Source organism: Lemur catta, chromosome 1 (assembly GCF_020740605.2).
Source record: "Lemur catta isolate mLemCat1 chromosome 1, mLemCat1.pri, whole genome shotgun sequence".
Lineage (NCBI taxonomy): Eukaryota > Metazoa > Chordata > Mammalia > Primates > Lemuridae > Lemur > Lemur catta.
Window position 1 is genome coordinate 134,006,122 of NC_059128.1, and position 21,239 is coordinate 134,027,360.

General features: G+C 40.2%; 1 protein-coding gene and 1 pseudogene across 1 annotated transcript in view; one reads left to right on the top strand and one right to left on the bottom strand.

The window, feature by feature from the left end:
- The window catches only part of C1H10orf67 (chromosome 1 C10orf67 homolog), a 78,568-nt gene extending 62,263 nt beyond the window's left edge, over nt 1-16,305 (bottom strand). Inside the window, exons 1-4 of the mRNA XM_045556868.1 lie at nt 16,136-16,305; nt 9,242-9,362; nt 2,561-2,704; nt 1,043-1,117 (exon numbers count right to left, since the gene is read on the bottom strand). Coding sequence (XP_045412824.1) covers nt 1,043-1,117; nt 2,561-2,704; nt 9,242-9,362; nt 16,136-16,305 — 510 coding nt within the window. The remainder of the gene's footprint in view (nt 1-1,042; nt 1,118-2,560; nt 2,705-9,241; nt 9,363-16,135) is intronic.
- LOC123631048 lies at nt 4,469-4,661 on the top strand (annotated as a pseudogene).
- Nucleotides 16,306-21,239: the final 4,934 nt, after the last annotated feature.

The following is a 21,239-nucleotide window of genomic DNA, read 5'->3' on the forward strand; positions in this document are numbered from 1 at the left end:
AGACTCAGAAGGAGATGTAACAATGTCAAGCAAAGAAAAAGAAAGATGTTTCCACCCATGAGTCCCTTTTAATTAGAAAGAGTAACCTTCCCTGTAAACGTCACAGCCAGCTCACCCTCAGGTCCATTGATCAGGGACCTGACTTTGCCCATGCCTGTGTCATCGCTGAGAAGGAACCTGGGAGAGGAAGAATCTAGCATTTTGGCTTCTGTAGTAGGAAAAGCCTCATCAGTAAGAAAAAGGAGTGGGGAGAATGACAGTTGAGCAAGCAGCACCGCTGTCTGCCACAGGTATAGGTAACCGTTCATGCATTTAGTGATTCATAGCTGGTTATTAATTATGCACCAGGCACGGTGCAAAGGGGCAGTGCCACAGCAGGAAGGCAGACGACATCCCTTCCCTCACAAGGTGTACAGCCCGGCACGGAACAGGGACATTTAAGCAATTACATTATTAACCACAAATGTGTTAAGTGCTAATGGAAGGACATATGCAGTCAGTGTGCAATTCGTTGTAAGTATAAAATATTTCCTTATGGAAGTATATTGAAATAAAAGGCAAGATCATAGTTATAAATACTAAAAGCAGCACAAGGTCCTTCCTAAGTCTAAAAAAAAATTAATTGAAAATACGAATTTTCCCATTGTGAAGAGGAGTGAAGCCCCACGTCTGGCCGATAGAAGTGTCCCCATCATTAGAAAGTTCCTCCATCGGGGGTCAGGGGCTGCTCCCTGGGATTAACCACAGACCCCATGAACTCTTCCTTAGGATTATCTGACTTTCTTCCACCCAACTGCAAACTTCGGATGACGGCCCAGGTGCGTGGATACCAGAATAGAATAGTACCTTCATAAAGGTACTATTTTGGTAAATTTAACGTGAGCATGAATAGTCTTAGGCCTGATCCCTCTGAGATGACCTGAAAATTGAGGAAACAGACCTTCAAAGCTAAAAAGATAGACTGGGAACCCAAAGTGAGCGCCACTGCATGCACCCACAGGAACGGAAGCCAGCCTCGCCCACGACGCCACCAAAAACCCACCTTGTACATTCCTTTGACAACAGCTATGGCGTCAGCTAACTGCTGATAGAAGCACTTTCTTATTTTATCCTCATTCTGCAAACCAAAAATAAATACAATAAGCACCACAATGTATTTCCAAATATGACTCATACCTACTAGGGAGGGACTCATGCTAAAAAAAAAAATCATCCAAATCATCACAATCTGTTGAAAACTTCAATTTATAATAATTTCTTCCTCACTACAGCTATTACAACACATTCAATTTTTACTTATACTTAACCGAAAGCAGTAGGGACATCATATAGATAAAATACATACAATTTGAACACTTCATTTCATCTTACATAGCAAGTAAAGTCTTTTAGTGCCTTCTTAGAACTGCTTTTAAGAGTAGCAAAATCCATTTGGGGTTCATATCTTCTTCTGATCCTTGTGCTTTTTTGAATGGGGATATGTCCACGAAAAGAAGTCTAGAGTGGCTTATTTATATACTAGAATTATTTTCTGACTAATCAAATAATTTGATTATATCTGTTTAGGATAATAATGAAAAATAGTACACGTTGAAAAAATGTCTTTGATTCTGATATCAATTCTGATTCCAGCATGGAGTGTGAACAACAAACAGGCTTTAGAGTCAGATAGGGTTGAATTGAAATATCATTGTGCCCCTTACTGTCTGACCTTCAGCAAGTTACTTAACCTGGACAAGCTCAGTTTATCTGTAGATCAGGGATAACAGAATTTCCATTTTAGGATTCTAAGGGACTTACAGAGTAAATATATTTAAAAGGCTTAGCACAGGACTTCGTATGGTGTGGTTAGCAAAAGATGGCATTTTCACCACTAATGCTCTAACTCCCACTCTTCCTCTCCTCCTTTCTTGGCTATAAATGTTTTTCTCAATTCAGATGATATGAAATGTGAGCAGCAGATATTTTCAATAAAATGGCACTTCTCCAAAACTTAAAAAAAAAAAAAAACCTTAAAACTGGAGGTTTTCTTGTTTGTTTGTTTTATAGCACAGAAATAATAGTGATGCTTGCTAATAACAGATAAGTATGCTACCCTGACCAAAGATTTTAGGAAATTCCTTAAAGCAGCAGTTTTCACGTCTCTGGCTCCCACAGAGCCGTTAAAGAACAAATAGATCATATGAAACTGCGGTTAAGAGCAGGAACACAAGCATCAAGCTGTCTGGCCTGGAACCTAAGCTCTGCTGTTTTTTAACTGCTGACCTTGAGCAAGTTCATGAACCTTTCTGTGCCCCAGTTTTCTCATCTGTAAAAGGAGGGGAAAGAATTTTACCTACTTCATAAGGTCAGTATAAGAATTATATGAGTTCATAAGCCAAGTACTTATAAAAGTTTTTGACACATAGTAAAACTCGATGTATTTATTAACTACTACATGAGACATAACCTATGTAAACTAAATGGCCCTCATAAGTTCTAAATTCAAAACTGCAGTACATACACATCAAAGCAAAAGATCAATCCACACATAAAACAAAGAAAATGAGAGAACATCTACCTGTTGACGGCATTTTTCGAGCTCTACGATCCTGTCATGTAGAACATTGCAGAGCTTGAAAGACTCCTCTTTAAGCCTGTCCTCAAACTTCAACTGAAGCAATTGTTTGAGGAACCCAAACTCCACCTGGAGGGATTTAACAATCTAAAAATTGAAAAACATACATTACTGTATAGAGTAAAGGCCTTCTGTGTAAAGATTTCAGCACCTTTTCTGGAGATGGGCATGTAACGTGAGTCCTGGCCAGGAGACTGTCCCGTCCTTTAAGATGACCTCTCAGACATTGTACACACTGGGAAATTCCAGCAGCTGCATCCTAGTTGGCCAGGCTTTCAAAATGACCGTTCATTTTCCAAACTAAGGTAATGGATTAAGGGAGAGGACGTTCCTAGTAGTTTCTTCCCATACGGAATAAAATATTAATATCTGTGCTAACAGATATTTTGTCATAGCCCAACATGTATAGTTTTCAAGAAGTGGATTTCAGATCAGAAAAGATAAGCAAGAAACAGCATTTGTTTAGACTCTACTAGCCCAAACATTTAAATATATAACCAGGTGTTGACTAAGAACCATTTGTAATAATCAAAACATAACGTATTTTACCATGGATTTAAAATATATTCACTAGCTAATCTTCTCCTGCTCAAAATGGAATCTTTAGAAAATCTCATGACTTTTCTGTTCATTCCCAGGAACAGAGAGTCCTACCATCGCTCCAAACACAGCCTCAAAGTAGCATTTAGAATGTGACTACTATGAGTTAAAATGCTTCCAGCTTCATTCAAAGGTAAGATTTCTCCCTGTGCTCCAAGATGAGGGCAGCAGTTGGCAGCTGCCTGTGTTTAAAGAACAGGATTCACCCTCAAGCTCTTTTTTCTCTCTCACCTCCTGACCAACACCCGAGCGGCTGTATCTCCATCAGAGACGAGGCAAAAGGAGAAAGGGGCATGCCTGCTCTTACCTGGCGGGGTGGCTTCACCTTGGCCTTCTGCCCAGGTGAAGCCCAAGCAGAAGAACCAACTCTTCTTCCCTTGGGCACTGAAGTTGCTTTTCTAGAGATTCTGATTTCTGGGACCCTCTCTCCTGTGCATACATCTTGATCCAAGAAAATGCTTCTCTACTCTGGGTGGTTGCTTGCTACTCCTTTCTCAGCCCCTGAGAATCTGGAGTTCACCTCCTTTCTCTCCCTGCTGTAGTGGTCCTCTGTCACCCCAGATCACTCTACTGAACAGAACCCAGAATGACCCCACATTGGTTCTCTCTCTCCTTCTCTCTCTCTCACTCAGGTGACATGTGGTTTATGAAAGACAATCACACATCCCTTACCCCAACAATTCTGGAAGTGCAGACTGATCTCAACCTATCCATTCTATCTTCTTGTCTTCTTGAGAGCCCATTTTAGGTTCCTTAAGCATGAATCCAGCAACAGTCCTTTGTGTCTTCCAATAGCAGCAAACATACCCAAGCGCCACAGAAGCCCTCCTTGCTAGCTCTGAGTTGAAGGAGAGTGCTTCTGCTGACCCTGCCCCCATAAGGACTGTGGCGATCATTCTTTCTAAAGAAATTGCTTCAGCAATTTTTCCTCTTCACCCCTTGACCTCCTTTTTTTATTATCCTTGATCTGATTAAAAACTGAGAGGCATTCATCTAATGTGTAACATTCCCATTGCAAAATCTGCAAATGGAATCTAACTCACGGTCAATTTAGGAATTTGATACCTGGGGTACCGGCATCCTGGGAAGAATTGCATTTCGGGGTTTGTATACTATATGGAAGGTTTTATTTTGCAGGTGAGGATATCAAGACTTAGAGAGGTTAAGTGACAGTGCTCGTGTGGGGGTCCCAGAATGAAAAGAATAAAATATGGAGGACTCTAAAATTGATGTAAAAACTCTGAACAAACTAGCTTTGCGCAGTGGCAGTATCATAGCCAATGAGGCTTATCCAAGGTGCGATTATTGCTAATTGAAAACTCTGAACAAATTTCAGGCTCATCCCTGAAACACACAGACATAGGACAGACTGCAAATAGCCCAGCTAGAGAGAAAAGAACTAAGCCAAGATTTGGGCTGCCAACCAAGAGACCTAGCTTATGGTTTGAATGCAAACAAGTTAACTGTGTGCCAAAACAAAAACATCAAGAGTCTTCAGGAGAATATATCAGAATCCAGAATATAACATTCATAATGTCTACAATATAATCCAAATTAATTGATACACATACACACAAAGAAAATGTGATTAATTTTCAAGAAAAATGATGACTGAAAACAACCCCAATGTTACCAAAATGTTAGAATTCCCAGGTAAAGATTTTAAAACAATTATTATAACTATGCATGATGAAGCAAAGAAAAACATGCTTCTAATAAATGAGAAAAATGGGAAACATCAACAGAGAAATAGAAACTATGATAAAGAAAACAAACAAATTCTAGAGTTTAAAAATATAATCTCTGAGGCCAGGTGCAGTGGCTCACACCTGTAATCCTAGCACTCTGGGAGGCCGAGGTGGGAGGATTGCTTGAGGTCAGGAGTTCCAGACAAGCCTGAGAAAGAGAGAGACCCTGTCTCTACTAAAAATAGAAAAAAATTAGTAGGGCTTGGTGGCAGGTGCCTATAGTCCCAGCTATTCAGGAGGCTGAGGCAGGAGGATTTCTTGAGCCCAGGAGTTTGAGGTTGCTGTGAGCTAGGCTGACACCACAGCACTCTAGCCTGGGCAACAGAGCAAGACTCTGTCTCAAAACAAACAAACAAACAAAAATATATATATATATAATATCTGAAATTAAAACTTCACTGGAAGTATTTAATAGAAGAATAAAGATGACAGAGGAAAAAAAAGGTGAATTTGAAGATGGATCAATGAAAGAGTAGAGAGAAAAAATAGTTTTAAAATTTTACAAAATGAACAAACCTCAGGGACCTGTGAGTCCATAATTAGAGTTCTAACATATAAGTAATTGGAGTTGCAGAAGGAGAGGATAGAAAGAGTGAGGTAGAAAAAGTATCTGAAGGTATAATGGCCCCAAATCTCCCAAATTAGGCAAGAGACATGCAGATTCTAGACGCTGTGCAAATCCAAGCACGATAAAGGCACAGAAACCACACCTAGGTACATAATAATCAAACCGTTGAAAAGCAAAGATTAAAAAAATATTGAAAGCAGACAGAAGAGAAACAACTACATACAGGGGAATAACATTTAGAATGACTAATGATAGCTGTTTTCTCATCAGAAACTATGAAAGCCAGCAGTGCAATTTTGAAGCGAGAAACAAAACAAAACAAAAAACTTGTCAACCCAGAATTCTATATTCAATGTAAAAACATCTTAAAGAAAACAGAATTTATTGCCAAAATACCTACAGCACAAGAATTGCTAAACAAAGTTCTTCAGGCTAAAGAGAAATTATACAGGTTGGAAACTTAGATCTTCGGGAAAGAATGAAGAACACTGGGTATAGAAAATATCCAGGTAAACATCAAAGACCAGTTTTTTCTCTTATTAGCTTAAAATATAGAGGACTGTTTCAGCAAACATTATAATTTGAGTTTATATATAAAGTATGTGGATGTAACACATATAACCATAGCATACAGGACAGGGCACAGGTGGCAAATGGACCTCTGTAGCTACAAGGTTATTACATTTTGACTGAAGTTGTATAATGTTAATGCTAAGTGCAGTATGATCCTTGCAGAAAGAAGGATCAAAGGATCTTGAGGAAGAATGAAAATTAAACTCAGAAAGAGGTGCTAAGATACAGGAAGGAATGGTGGGCAAAGAAATTGATGAGTGTGAGCAAATCCAAACAAACATTAGATGCATAAAATAGTAATATGAATGGTTAGCTGCAAAAGTGTTAGGGAAAAACAACTGAAATACTTTATAATAATAATATGTAATACAGAAGGGGATGATTAGAGATGAGAGTTCTACGTTTCTTGTATTGTTTGACAGAAATTAGAAATTCTAGTAAATGGTTGATACTGTGAACCAGGTATGAATGTCCAAATTTGAGGATAACCATTAAAAGAATAAAGATTTTCATTTGGAATGGGTTGTTGCTTGAACAAAAGAAAAAAAAGGAGAAAAGAAAAGATAAAATGATTAATTACTAGCAGAGGAGAGAATAGAAACTAGAGAAAATTTATCAATTCAATGGAAAGTAGGAAGAGTGAAGAAATGAAGTATAGAAAAAAATGAGATAGGCTGGGTGTGGTGGCTCACACCTGTAATCCTAGCACTCTGGGTGGCTGAGGGAGGAGGATCACTTGAGGTAAGAGTTCAAGACCAGCCTGAGCAACAGCATGACCTCATCTCTACTAAAAATAGAAAAATTAGCTGGGCGTGGTGGTGCACGCCTGTAGTTCCAGCTGCTTGGGAGGCTGAGGCAGGAGGATCACTTGAGCCCAGGAGTTTGAGGCTGCACTGAGCTATAATGATGTCATTGTACACCAGCCTGGGTGACAGAGCAAGACCCTGTCTCTTAAAAAAAAAAAGGAAAGAAAAAGAAATTTAGGAACTAGAAACTAAAGATATGATAGACAGGATTAATAAATCCAAAAGTTGGGTCTTTGACAATCCTAATGAAATAGGTAACTCTACTAAGAGTCATCCAAGAAAAAAAGGAGATATGTAAACAATATTAAAAATAAAAAAGAAATGTAACTACAGACACAATAAAGATTTTAAAGTAATAAGATACTAATTAACATTATACCAATAATTTGAATGAAGAGTAAAAGTAAATATTTTTGTAGAAAAACATAACATCAAAACTGACCCAAGAAGATTTAAGAAAACTAGAATATAACCATAGCAAAATAATGACAGCAATAAAAATAAGCATAGTTTTATGCCCAAGTTCTAACAAATATTGAAGAAATAGACAATCCCAATCTCATGCCAACTATTCCAGAGAATAGATTAGGAAACACTTCTCAACTCATTTTATGAAGATACTGTGACCTTGGTATCAAGATTGAACAATAATAGTATAAGAAAAGAAAATTATATGGTAATCTTACAAACAGATGTAAAACAATCCTCAATAAAATATAATAGCAAATAATGCAGAAATACAAAAAGAAATATTATGATCCAGTTGAGTTTATTCAGAATAGAAATCAAGGATGGTTTCTATTCAAAAACCAAATTTCACCACATGATCAGATAAAGGAGAAAAGCTATATGACCACATGATCATCTCAATGGATCCATAAAAAGCATTCAAATCTAGACATTCATGATGTTTTTTGAAAATGCATTCTAGAAATCTACCTAATTAATTTCAAGTTAATTAGAAACAGAAGAAAACATTCTTAATCTGATTTAAGCATATTGTCTCAGATTTTGATTCAACTATATCAAAAAATCCAAAGAACAGAAGCGTAAATGAGAAATAAGTTTGTTCTCTTTTCACTGGAAATCTACTTGGGCAATCAGTCAGGAAAATAATCTAAGATTTTTCTGTCTTATTAGTCTGCTGTATCCTGTCTTGGTCCAAATGGGGTATTCATGTTCTAGCCAAAGGAAAGGAGGAGGGAAGGTGGGAAGGAGGGAAGAACAGAAAGAAGGAAGGAAGGAAATAAGGAAGGAAGGAAGGGAGTAACAGAGAATGCTTATAAATTGTGTCTCAAAGAAGGTTCCCAAAAGCTACCACATACCATTTCCATCTAAATCTTACTGACCAGAACGTAGTCATTTGGACACATCTAGTTACAAGGGAATAAAATTATTCTAAGATGTCTCTGAGAGCATAAAAGAAGACAACAAATTGGCAAATATGTAGGAAAGAGACATCTTCAAAAGTTTCTAGTGGGAGTATAAATTGGTCCCATTTCTATGGAGAGCAATTTGGCAATATCGTTCCAAATGACTAACGCATACATCCTCTGACTCAGAAATCCCACTTTTAAAAATTTACACCACAGAATTACTGTCACACAAGTAGGTGCAGGATTATTCATCACAGTAAAAGATTAGAAACAACAAAAATGTCCATCAATAGGGAGACAGCTAAATATATAACATATCTTTTGTGACACAATATACTTGTGAAATAAATGGGGAAACTCTTCATGTACCAATACAGAATGATTTCTAAGTTATATTAAGTGAAAAAACAAAAACAAGATACACAAAAGTATTTGTATATGCTATCTCAGGTGACAGTTTTATGGATTAGGGTTTTTAATGGTAACTCTTGATATCTGATGTATAGGAAATGCCCTATTCCTTTACAAGCAAAAAGATCCAGAGGAAATATGACAGAATGTCAAAATTTGACACAGCCGTATGCTGAGTAACACAGTTATTCATTATATTAATATTATTATCTACATTTATCTATACGTAACAATATCAGATAATTTTTTTAAAGTATCACAAATAGAAAATGTTCACAGATGTCAAAATAAGTCCAAAGAGAGTAACAAAACACATCACTAAACAAGTTAGCATATGTAAGCATGACATAAATAAGACATAAATACAAGTAGCAGCTTATGTTAATAATTTTTTAAAAACACAACTGTCTTTTAGCTCAGTTTGTCAAAGGTGCTAATATTTTTAAAACTTTAATCATTTCAATTCTGCCATTGAAAATGATATGAAGGCAAATAACGCCTTAATATTATCTCAAGAAGTTTCAGGATAAATCCAGATTTACCTGCACTAAATTTTGTGTCGTTGAACTCAACTCTTTTACTGCCAAAATTTCACTGGAATCTGTTTGAGTCGCGTGGTCTGTGTTGAAAAAGCCAACCTTTAACTCATCTGAAATGTTAAGTCTGGAAAAAAAGGAGATTAACTACGTTTTATGTGATAAATATTTCCTTAGAAATACATGTTAGTGTGTATATTTTTTGTGTAACTCATATTACATTTTCAATATTTCTAAGGGATTGGTGAGATGAGGAAACCTCTGCATTAACTTTCCCGATTTGGAGTTTTCAGCAGGACGGGGGGATGTTGCTGTATTGATCCTCATCTTATTTCCACTTTTCTGAGATATGATCAGTGTAAGTGCCTTCTTTTTTTTTTTTAATGTTTTAAATTTTTATTTAATTTTTTTTTTTTTTTTTTTGGAGACAGAGTCGCTTTCTGTTGCTCCAGCTAGAGTGCAGTGGCATCATCATAGCTCACAGCAGCCTCAAACTCCTGGGCTCAAGTGATCCTCCCGTCCCAGCCTCCTGAGTAGCTGGGACTACAGGTGCATGCCACCATACCAGGCTAATTTTTTCAGTTTTTGGTAGAGACAGGGTCTCACTCTTGCTCAGGCTGGTCTTGAACTGCTGACCTCAAGCCATCCTCCCGCCTCAATCTCCCAGAGTGCTGGGATTACGGGTGTGAGCCACTGCGCCTGGCCAAGTGCTTCCTTTTAATATTTTATCACCTGTGCTATTGCTGGAAACAATTATAAATTATGCATGGGCCCAGTTAGCAGAAATTCTTTAAGACAGTGGTTCTCAAAGTATGGTCTTGGGACCCCTGGGGTTCCGGGACACTCTTTGAGGGAATCCATGAGATCAAAATTATTTTACATTAATATTAAGATTCTATTTGTCTTTTCCACTATCCTTCTCTCCTGAATGTTCAGTGGTATTTTCCAGAGGCTATAGCTTACATGACTGCCTGACAGATTAAATGCAGAAGCAGCTGTGAGAACTCAGCTGTCTTCCGTTAAGCCAGGCATTAAAGATTTGCAAAAATGTAACACAATGACACCCTTCTCATTAAAGTCTTTGTTTTGAAAATTACCATTAGTTTTTCTTTAAAATATGCTATTTGTACTAACACACAATTGATTTATCATAATTTCAAATGGATTAATATAAATATATTTTTAATTTCTCCTTTTAACTTTCTAATATGGCAACTATCAATAGATATGATCAACATAAACTCAAGCTCTTTGAAGGCCCCAGTAATTTTTAAGAACATACAGAAGTCTTGAAACCAAAAAGTTTGAGAACTGCTTCTTTAAGATAATCACACCACCCTCCTGTATTTGATTTTCAAACTCTATTTCTGAAAAATCTGAATAGGGCAGTATTTGCAAATTCCTTCTACAGACCTCTAAGGACTGGCATCCCAAACAATAATAAGAAGGCTAATTTCTGGATGCACTCTCTCTGCCACTTTGAGCAAACCTACTGCAACTGCCTGTTTCTAAAATGTCAGCTAAAAACAGAGAGCCAGGAAAGCCCAAGTAGAATTGTCAGACTTCCCAGCACAGACTATAAAGGCAGAGTGTTGGAGCTTCCATCCTGCCCCCTCTGCTGACCAGCTGGAGAAGACCCTGATGTGGACAACTCTCCGCCTTCTTGCTTGGTAGCAGAGCCTCAGATTTGCTCCCTGCAGAACTCAGGGGAGGTTGACCTTATACCCACTGCCAAGGGCAACACCTATCTGGGTTAGCCCATCACAGTGATCTCATTCTTTTGGCAGTAGCTGTCCAGGGGTGGGCGTAGAACATGGTTCTGGTGATGGAGACATTAGGAAAGGCCCGGCGTGGGGTTGTGGGAAAGTTGTTCACACTCCTACATGGGGGGCACCAGAGGAGAGGTCTCTTCTATGACCCTGGACATTGCCAGGTATGCATGTAATGCCAAGAACTGTGCTAGTCATCAGGGACCACAGGAGGGCCAGCCAGAGGGCAAAGCCAGTACATAGATGATGAACTTTCAGAAAAGATGGAAATAAATTTGACGGATGACTTTGTTCCGCTGTTGACTTAATTAGCTCTGAAACCTGTCATTCCTTGGGTCTTCCTGGGATGTTGGATAATAAATGCACCCAGTGTTGGCAGTTTCTGTCTACTATAGCTGAAAGCATGCTAACTGACACTCTACTATGTGACATTAGACAAATTAACCTTTCTGTGCCTTAGTTTCCTCTTATGGAAAGTAATAGTGCCTACTTCATAGGGTTATTATAAGGATTAAGTGTGTTAAGACTTAGATGTACTTTGAATGGTACTCAATACACAGTAGGCCCTCAAGCAATGTTATCCGTTATTGGTGCTGTGGCAGTGGTTCTTACTGCTATCACTACTATGTTTTGAAATATCATAAATTTTTTCATGTTTGGAGAAAATGACTAAAGCATAGCAATGGCAACTAAGAAAGGCTAAGTTTAATTTAAAAACATTAATATTCAAAATAATGATTTTCAATTAATACCACTGAATTTGCAACTAACCTTCCACACACTCATCACAGTAACAAGTAAACAAAAACATGTTATATATTCTGAGGCAGTGGTAAGCTTTATCTCTCATTACATGTACCGCAAGTACCATGTTCATCTGGCATGTGTCTGCCAGTTAAACATTCCCAAAATACACCTGCACCTCAACTGTACTCTCAGCCTAGGATTAAGTCTCCCCATAATTCTACCTATCAAAGTCATATGGAATCACTTTCTCTTCTGTCTTCCTTTTCCTTCCCTTCTCAGATTGGAGGCATTGACATGGTGGTCAATGAGGTGGGGTGATGAGGAAGGCTTGGAGCCATGCAGAGACCAGCCTTTTTACTATTCAACCACATTTTTCATGAAGCTCAAACATGTATGTTCTTTCTTTTTTTTTTTTTTTTTTTGAGACAGAGTCTCACTTTGTTGCCCGGGCTAGAGTGAGTGCCGTGGCATCAGCCTAGCTCACAGCAACCTCAGACTCCTGGGCTTAAGCGATCCTACTGCCTCAGCCTCCCGAGTAGCTGGGACTACAGGCATGAGCCACCATGCCCGGCTAATTTTTTTGTATATATATTTTTAGTTGGCCAGATAATTTCTTTCTATTTTTAGTAGAGACGGGGTCTCATTCTTGCTCAGGCTGGTCTCGAACTCCTGACCTCGAGCGATCCACCCGCCTCGGCCTCCCAGAGCTAGGATTACAGGCGTGAGCCACCGCGCCCGGCCTGTATGTTCTTTCATTCCTTCTCATTTTAAGCAAAAGACCTATTGTGGGTGGTAGGTTTATGGAGTGTGGATAGTTTTTATTATCACCATATATATTTTCCGGATATGATTTAGAAACTTGAAATCATGTTTCCAGTTATTCCTCCTGGTGCCATAATGTGATAATAATACAATATGAGATTTTAAAATCAGGTCCAATAATTTTATAGAAACCTCCTCCAGGATGTCTAAAAATAATATTAGTGCCTATTTAGTGAGTGTTTAATTTGTCCCTCATGCTTTAAGATATGTACATTAACACATACATTCTCCCCTCCAGTAATCCTTCCATCAATCTTATAAGAGAGATACTTTTTCGTTTTGAAGATGTAGAAACTGAGGTTCAAAGAGAGTAAATAATTCATCTAAAATCGTAAGCCTAAAGTGGCAGGTTCCTCCTCTGGATCCCTAGCGAGGACAGCCCAAGGCCCTGAGGTCCTTCTAGTCTTAACTTTTTGTGTGACTGATTCAGAAAGATCTGGCTCATTCAGAACCTAAGTGAAATGTGAAGATTCATTCTTGAGCTTCCCTTTGAATTCCAAATGTCTCTAATTTTAGATAACCACCCAGCTGCCTAGAATGGAAACCCACATCCCAACAAATTAGCTAAGTGGTTCCTACACAGTCCTTATTTATAATCTCAGCAATTCTCTCTCTGAATAATAGGTCGGTTGTGATGCATAAAACAGTCTTGGGAAGATAGCAATTATGTTTTTTAATAAATTAGATACAAAATTAACACGTTCATTTATTATAGGAAACAAACCCATAAATATTTATGAATGGAATGGAATGACATTTCTCACTGGGTCCTAGAATAGTCCATCCTAACAAATGCTCATTAATAAATTTGTCAGTGAAGATGGCATTAGGCATGCTAAACTTTCACTGTGAGGTATTGCTCAGTGTTAAATAGGAAAAATGTTGTTTCATATTTTTCCTCTTCAAAGAACACCCAACTTGGACGTGCCTCATGGCTCACAGAGCTCTCCTGTACGTACACTCACTTCTGGAAGGTCTCACCAAGTCTCACACCTTAAGACACCATCTTTGTGCCAGTTCCTCCCAGACGGATATAGCCAAACTGGACCTCTCTTGTGAACTTCAGACTCATATAACCAACTACCTACTTACCAGCCTAAATGGATGTCTAATAGTCACTGCTGACGTATTGTGTCCGACAGTGAGCTCGTCTTGTTAACTTCCCCATCCCAGTTAATGGCAACTCCATTCTACCAGTTAATCAGGTCAAAAAAACCTTGGTATCTTTCCTACTTCATGCCAGGTCTGCAGTAAATCCAATCAGCCCTGTCTCTGGCACATGTAGAATGTGACATCTCTCAGCATCCCTGACCAAAGCTACCCCCAGGATCATCTTTCACGAGGAATATTGTACTAGTCTCCTATCTGGTTTCCTTGTTTCTGCCCTTGTCCTCATAATAGTCTATGATCAAAACAGCTGTTAGAGTAATCCTGTTGATCAGATCCTGTCACTGGTCTTTCCCAATCCCCTCACGGCTTCCCATCTCAAAGTCAAAGACCTAAGGTCCCAAGCCATCGGGTGCCAATCCCCTTCCCTCTGTCCCCACGTCTGCTCCCCTCTACTCTCTCTGCTCCAGCCACACTAGGCACCTTGACGCTCCTGGCACATCCAGGCTCCCTCCTTTCCACTTCCTGTTCTCTCTGCCTGGAACATCGGTCCCTTGATATGACCATGTGGCTCCCCCCCAAGCCTGCAGGTCTTCACCCCAGTGTCATTTTCTCAGCAAAGCCTTCCCGGGTCACCATATCTGAAATCACAACCACTCTCCTCACTTCCCCCATCCAACACACACTCCCCTCTGCCCCCTCCCTCCTTTAGATTTCTTCCTTAGCACTTAACCACTATCTGACTTATTATATAGTCTATTTAGCCAGTTGATCATCGATTCCTGATTAGAATGTAAACTTCACAAAGGCTGGGCTTTAGTCTGTAGACTGCTGCCTCCCCAGTGCCTCACTCTGCCGTGCTCAGGCCTTAATCCCAGGATTTTGGTTAGTACTTGAGCCTCTCCCATTCACACACCACCAGCCCAGCCCCCCTAATGCTTTGGATGAAGAGGAATTAACATGGGTATCAGTGGTCCTTTGTTCAGGCAACGTGCATTAACTGAGCACCTGGTACCATCAGTCTGCCCTATGAGGCTGGATGGTTTGTTTCATTGGGAGCTACCCCCCCGCTGGCATGCCAAAGAATCCAGGGCAGGAAGCCATTCCTGTCTGTAAACCCTGGAACAGCATCGACACAGTGCACCTCTGGCGTCTGCCATGCACTGCCTCTGACATGTGCTTTTCAGATCCTGTGTGTACACTGACCCATTTTATTTTATATTTTTGTAGAGATAGGGTCTCGCCATGTTGCTCAGGCTGATCTCGAATTCCTGGGCTCAAGCAATCCTCCCACCTCAGCTTCCCAAAGTGCTGGGATTACAGGCGTGAGCCACCATGCCTGGCCACTTGACCCATTTTAACAAATGTACCCATTGAATGCACTTAAGCTGGGGAAGCCAAGCATGGCAACACTGTCCCACCGCTGGGCTAGCACAGCTGTGGTCCTTTCTTCTCACCCTGGAGGTGACTTGCCCCTAAGCCAGCCCACCTGGCCGCATGAGGGCTGCTTTATGGAAGTGTGAGTGCTCCCATAGCAGCTAAGCTAGTGCTGGCCACTTACTGATTTGAAATAGTTTATAGAAAGACAAATACATTTTCCCAGAAACATCAGCTCTACATTATCCAAACAAACAACAAAACTAGAGCACAGGGGGCAAAGAAGGATTATGAAGGGGAGGAACTATAAACAAGGATCGGGGAATAACAAATAATTATATTGGCAAACACTTACATGCTACTGTTATGGTCTGAGCACTTGTGTCCCTGGAAAATTCACATTGAAACCCTAATCCCCAATGTGATGGTATATTAGCAAGTGGGGCCTTTAGAGGTGATTAGGTCAGGAGGGTGGAGCCCTCAGGAATGGGACTGTGCCCTTACACTAGCAGGATAGGGGGTCTGGGATGCAGAAATTGGGGAAGTTGGGGGAAGCTCCCTTGCACCATGTGGGGGGCACAGCCAGGGGGCACTGTCTCCTGGGGCCCTCACCAGACGCCCACATTGTCAGTGCCTTGATCTTGGATTTCCCAGCCTCCAGAACGGTGAGAAAGAACTTTCTATCCGCTTGTTGATAAGCCACCCCGTCTGTGGCATTTTGTTACAGCAGCCAGAAGGGACTAACGCAGGTCCCGTGTACCCTGCGTGCGTGCCACCCTTCTAAACGTCACCGAGATGAACTCATTCAACATTCACTGTGATCTGCACCACGCTGCACCGTCGTGGTTGTTTCCCTCTGAGGTCACCGAGGCCCAGAGAAGTTAAATAGCTCGCCTAACTCTTTAAGAGGGTCGCCGGGACTCTGGAACCCGGGCGGTGTGGCTCCAGAAGAGTCCCTGCTCTTAGTGTCCAGCAGCAACACATTAAAGCAGCCACAGCTGCAGACCTGCGGCCGGAGCCGGGGGGGGCGCGGGAAGGCGTGGAGCGCGGGCCGGGGCGCTAGGGCCCCGCGGGTCACCTGCGGTTGACCTGGAACTGCTCAATAGAGGCCTCGAGGCTCGCGAGGATCTTCCGGCACTCCTCGGTCTCGGGTGCGTCGTCCCAGCTAGCCATCCGAGCCCTGGACGCGCGCTCCCGCGGCGCTGCCGGCTGCGGAGACCGAGTCCGGAGCCCGGCGTCCGTTGCCATGGCGACTCCGGGGGAACCGCCAAGCGCGGGAATCCGGGGCAGGGTGGGGGCGGGGCGGGCTGGCAGGGGGACGGTGCGGCGGGTTCCGGGGCCACGTCCCCGGGCCCTCCCGGCTTCCTCGTGTCCCCAGGCCCTGAGTTCAGCCCACCTCGTGGGCCCGTGCACTTGGGGGGCTCAGATCCCCCTGCTTCTCTCTTCCCACACGTGCTGGACCCGCAGGCAGCTCGGCGACCCTCGTTTTCTTGGCGGCCCACCTTGTGCCAGAGGTCACCGTGAGCACGTCTAATAACGATGCTGGTGACATAGTGAACCCCGAGCTGCCCGAGCAATGCCATAATGAGAGGACAGCAGGCAGCCTGATAAATTGCCTACACCTGTCACTTGACCACAACCGTAGGCGTTCCTGGACAAAACATTTCTTTGCGGAGATTAAGTAGGCCTGCATACCCATTTAATAAGAAGATCAGACTGCAGGGCGTCAAGCTTTAAACTATACCATAGAGTGTAGAATTCAATTTTACCAAGTTTCTACAATAATAAGAAATTTCTTCTGAATAGTGAAATATTACTCATCTTTTTTAAAAAAAATTATGTATCATTCGTTGGTAACTGATATGAGACACCTATTTTTATTTATTTATTTTTGAGACAGAGTCTTGCTCTGTGGCCCGGGCTAGAGTGCTGTGGCATCAGCCTAGCTCACAGCAACCTCAAGCTCCTGGGCTCAAGCAATCCTCCTGCCTCAGCCTCCTGAATAGCTGGGACTACAGGCATGCGCCACCATGCCTGGCTAATTTTTTCTATTTTTAGTTGTCCAGCTAATTTCTTTCTTTTTTTTTAGTAGAACGGGGTCTCGCTCTTGCTGAGGCTGGTCTCGAACTCCTGATCTCCAGAGATCCTCCTGCCTGGACCTCCCAGAGTGCTAGGATTACAGGTATGAGCCACCACACCCGGCCAAAGACACCTATTTTAATGTAAATGCATTGCCTGGTTTTAGAACTAACTACACTACATCTCCATTTCAATATACTGTCTACAGAAAAATAAATTTTTTCTTCTCTGCATTATAATAATACATGAAAACAAGGTTAGTTTGATATTAGAAGCTCAAAATAGAAAATCACTGCAGCTTTATCATGGTTATTTTTAAAGACAAAGATGAAAAGCCTCAAATGTCAATAAAAAACCATGACCAATGCCAAAATAATCTTCTGTGAAGGTTTGTTTTTTGGGCGGCAGGTGAAGAGAGGAGAAAAAGGATTACTTTTACTCTATGGAGGTTTTTATTTTTGAAATCTAACTTAAAACTTTATTTAGGAAACTTCTATTATGTCATCAAAATGTGTTTAATCAAAATAGGGGTCCCCAACCTATGCTGAGTTGTATAACTATTTCATTATATATTACAATGTAATAATAACAGAAATAAAGTGCACAATAAATGTGATACACTTGAATCATCCCCAAACCATCCCTCTCTCCCCAGTCCATGGAAAAATTGTCTTCCATGAAAATGGTCCCTTGGTGCCAAAAAGGTTAGGGACTGCTGTTTTAAAAGAAGGAAATTTCTATATCTACAATAAGTTGTCTTTTTCTTAAATGATATTTTACCACAATGCATATACATGTTTTAAGATAAAGATTAAAATAAAAAACCTGATCCACTTAGAGCTGGGCCAAGACAGTGAAAAGAACGTGACAAGCCATTGGCTATTTTGATAGTGCAATCATAAATGAATATTTTGAAACTAAGGAGAGAGATCTCACAGTAGATTTCATGAGTCACTGGTCAGCTCAAAACAGTGTTTGTTGACTGATACAGTCTGCATAGTTACACCATCCCACAAAAACATGCACTGAACAAAACATCTTTGTTTGAAACCTTGCTATAGCATATCAAGGAGTTTCAGATTTCAGTGGCTAAGAGACCAAGCTATGATGACGATTGTTTGTGAAACTATTAACTACATAACACTTCTTGTCAGTTACCTATAGTTTATCTCTCAGGTGTCCTTGCTTATGAGATTGTCCATTTCAAATCATACTCTCACCTATAAAACTGGAGTTGGCTGTGTCACAGCATTTGTCATATTAAATCCAGGCCTCTTTTATCACATGTTGAATTCATTGATGGTTTTTAATGGAAAGCTCATGAGCTCTGCAGTAAGCATTAAATATATATCATATGTGTATATATACATAGACTCTGAAACTTATTCAATTTAGGATATTCAGCAAGTTACTTAGCATTTCTGAGCCTCTGCTTTCTCACAAATAAAAACTGGATAATGAACTTTTCTCAAAGAGCAGCTAGGAGTTATCTATTAAGCAGAAAAAAACACATAGCACAGGGAGCGCACTGCAAGACAAACACAAACCAGGCTTCCAAGAAGTGTGTTCTTTCTTTCTAAACCACTACCCAGGAAAACATTGCTTAAAGTTTTCAATTTTTTAAAAGTTGAACATTTCATAAGCTAAAATGATTTTTACTTGTTCAGTCACTAGGACTTAGGGCACAATTTTATAATTTAAAATATTTCTCTGAAACACACATGTATACTATTTATATATACATATAAAGTATATTTACATAGAAATATCACCTACCAATTATTAAAAATGATAACATCTCAGATTAAGTAGCATGAGGATTTGATTAGGAGTCAAATGCTCCCTCTAAACATAGTAATTTATATATTCCAGTTGGATATGATCAGTTCTGTAGTTTAATAAGAACCAAGAGGTTTCGGTTTAGGTTTATAATTTAAATTCTTTCTAGAGAGTCATCATACGTGAAGTGCTTATTTTTCTTTTATCACCAGCTGTAATGTGTGATTATGTGGTACAGGGCTCTGTTATGTAAACTTGTTTTATGTCATGCCTCATCCATAACCAAAGTTCTTAAATAAAGGGTTGGGAAGGGAAGCAGCCAGGACAATATTATGCTACTAAACCCTTTATGGAAAAACTCCTGAGACTAGATCATTTTCATGTCTTAAATTTTATTGCAGTGAGGCAACATACCCTCTCTGTGAAACTGCGTCCGTAAGTGTGATCCCTAGCTAGAGCTGAAAACCAAGGTGACAAGCACGATGGGGACTTTGGGTCGGTGCAACGTGACTGTAGAATTTGGATCCTTCCTGCCAAATGTCCTTGAGCAGTGGAGTACAAGCTTTCCTCTGTTTGGAGCTAAGTTTAGATCATCACTGTTTAAAAGAGAGAGTTGTAAACGTATGAAGAAAATGGTAGGGCTTAGCTATGTGCAGAAGTGAGCCCACCTGAAAGAGAATTTGTAAACTTTCCACAGAGGGGAATTTAGGCAATGTCAAGGTTCGTTCAAGTGCCCAGACTGTAACCTGGGAAAACTGTAACCCACATATTGGAATATAAAGTGAGGTGGTTCAGGGCAAGCCAAAGTCTGAATGAAGAGTAACACACAGGCAATTACTATATTTCGTGCCATCTAAGATTTTATCCTTTGTAAGATGTGTCTTTATTTTATGCGCTACTAAGAAAGGAAAAATATACTGCCAACTACAATTACACCTTGTCACATCTGTGGTTGTATGATATACCACAATTTCAAAGATGTTATAAATGTGAAAAATTGTGAATCTCAGAATCAGTGAAATAAGGTAGATGATAAGAATTTATCAGCAAGTGCTTTTAAAACACAAGCATTAATGAAAGGAAAGAAAATAGCAGAACTAGTTTCTATTAATAATTGTGACTTCCTTCCTTATAAACAAATGCATCCTTTTATTTCACAACCAAATATGCCTGGAAACATAGTATAGACACTTAAATATTTCTTATGTTAATGCAAAAATTATACAAAAACCATATGTTCCTAATAGAATGTATTAATTATTATATAATAACACTATTAGATTTGAAGTATTACATCTGGGCTAGAAATGCAAGGCTCATTTAAATTTAATTAAGAAATCATGGATCTAAATATGACAAAATAATTAAAAATTATGAAATAAATTGACCATCAGACATCTATGGGATAACTTACCAATTAGAATTTTAGAAACAAAGGTAGCCAAATCAGAATGGCAGACCCAATCACATGGTAAGAATTTAGCATTAAATTCCGTGGAGGACTATTCCTCAGGAGACTGAGGCAGGAGGATTATTTGAGCCCAGGAGTTTGAGGTTGCTATGAGCTATGATGACTCCACTGCACTCTAGCCTAGGTGACAGAGTGAGACCTCATCTGAAAAGAACAAAACTGTATATAAATATATGGCACAGGATAGAATACAGGGGTAAGGTTTTGCTTTCTGACAAATTGCTTGAGAAGACAAAACAAATGCAAATAAAATGACACAGGCTCATATAAAACAATCTATACTAAAGTGCTGATTTGTGTCATGAAAATTCCAAATGATGTAGGGAATGTGGAGAAATTAAATTCCAAGTAAGAAAAGAGGAGACCCCTAAAGGAGGAATATTTCAATGAATATTTTATGGATACATGGGGGGGGAAAGGGGCCACAGCACATGAACAAAGGCTAGCAGTGTGTTGTGTGTTTAGGAAATTTCTCCACCCCTGTTGCAGCGTGCCAGGCTGCATTCCCCTAAATTGTGTACACATGTTGATTTAAGCAGTACTGAGAATGGACTTGACTCGCAAGCAAGCGGGCAAATGGGCTGGGTGCGGTGGCTCAGCCTGCAATCCTAGCACTCTGGGAGGCCAAGGCAGGAGGATCGCTTGAGCTCAGGAGTTCGAGACCAGCCTGAACAAGAGTGAGACCCCATTTCTGCTGAAAATAAAAAAATTAGCCAGGAATGGTGGTGCACACCTGTAGTCCCAGCTACTCAGGAGGCTAAGGCAGGAGGATCACTTGAGCTAAGGAGTTTGAGGTTGCTGTGAGCTATGATGACACCACTGCACACTACCCAGGGCAACAGAGCAAGAATCT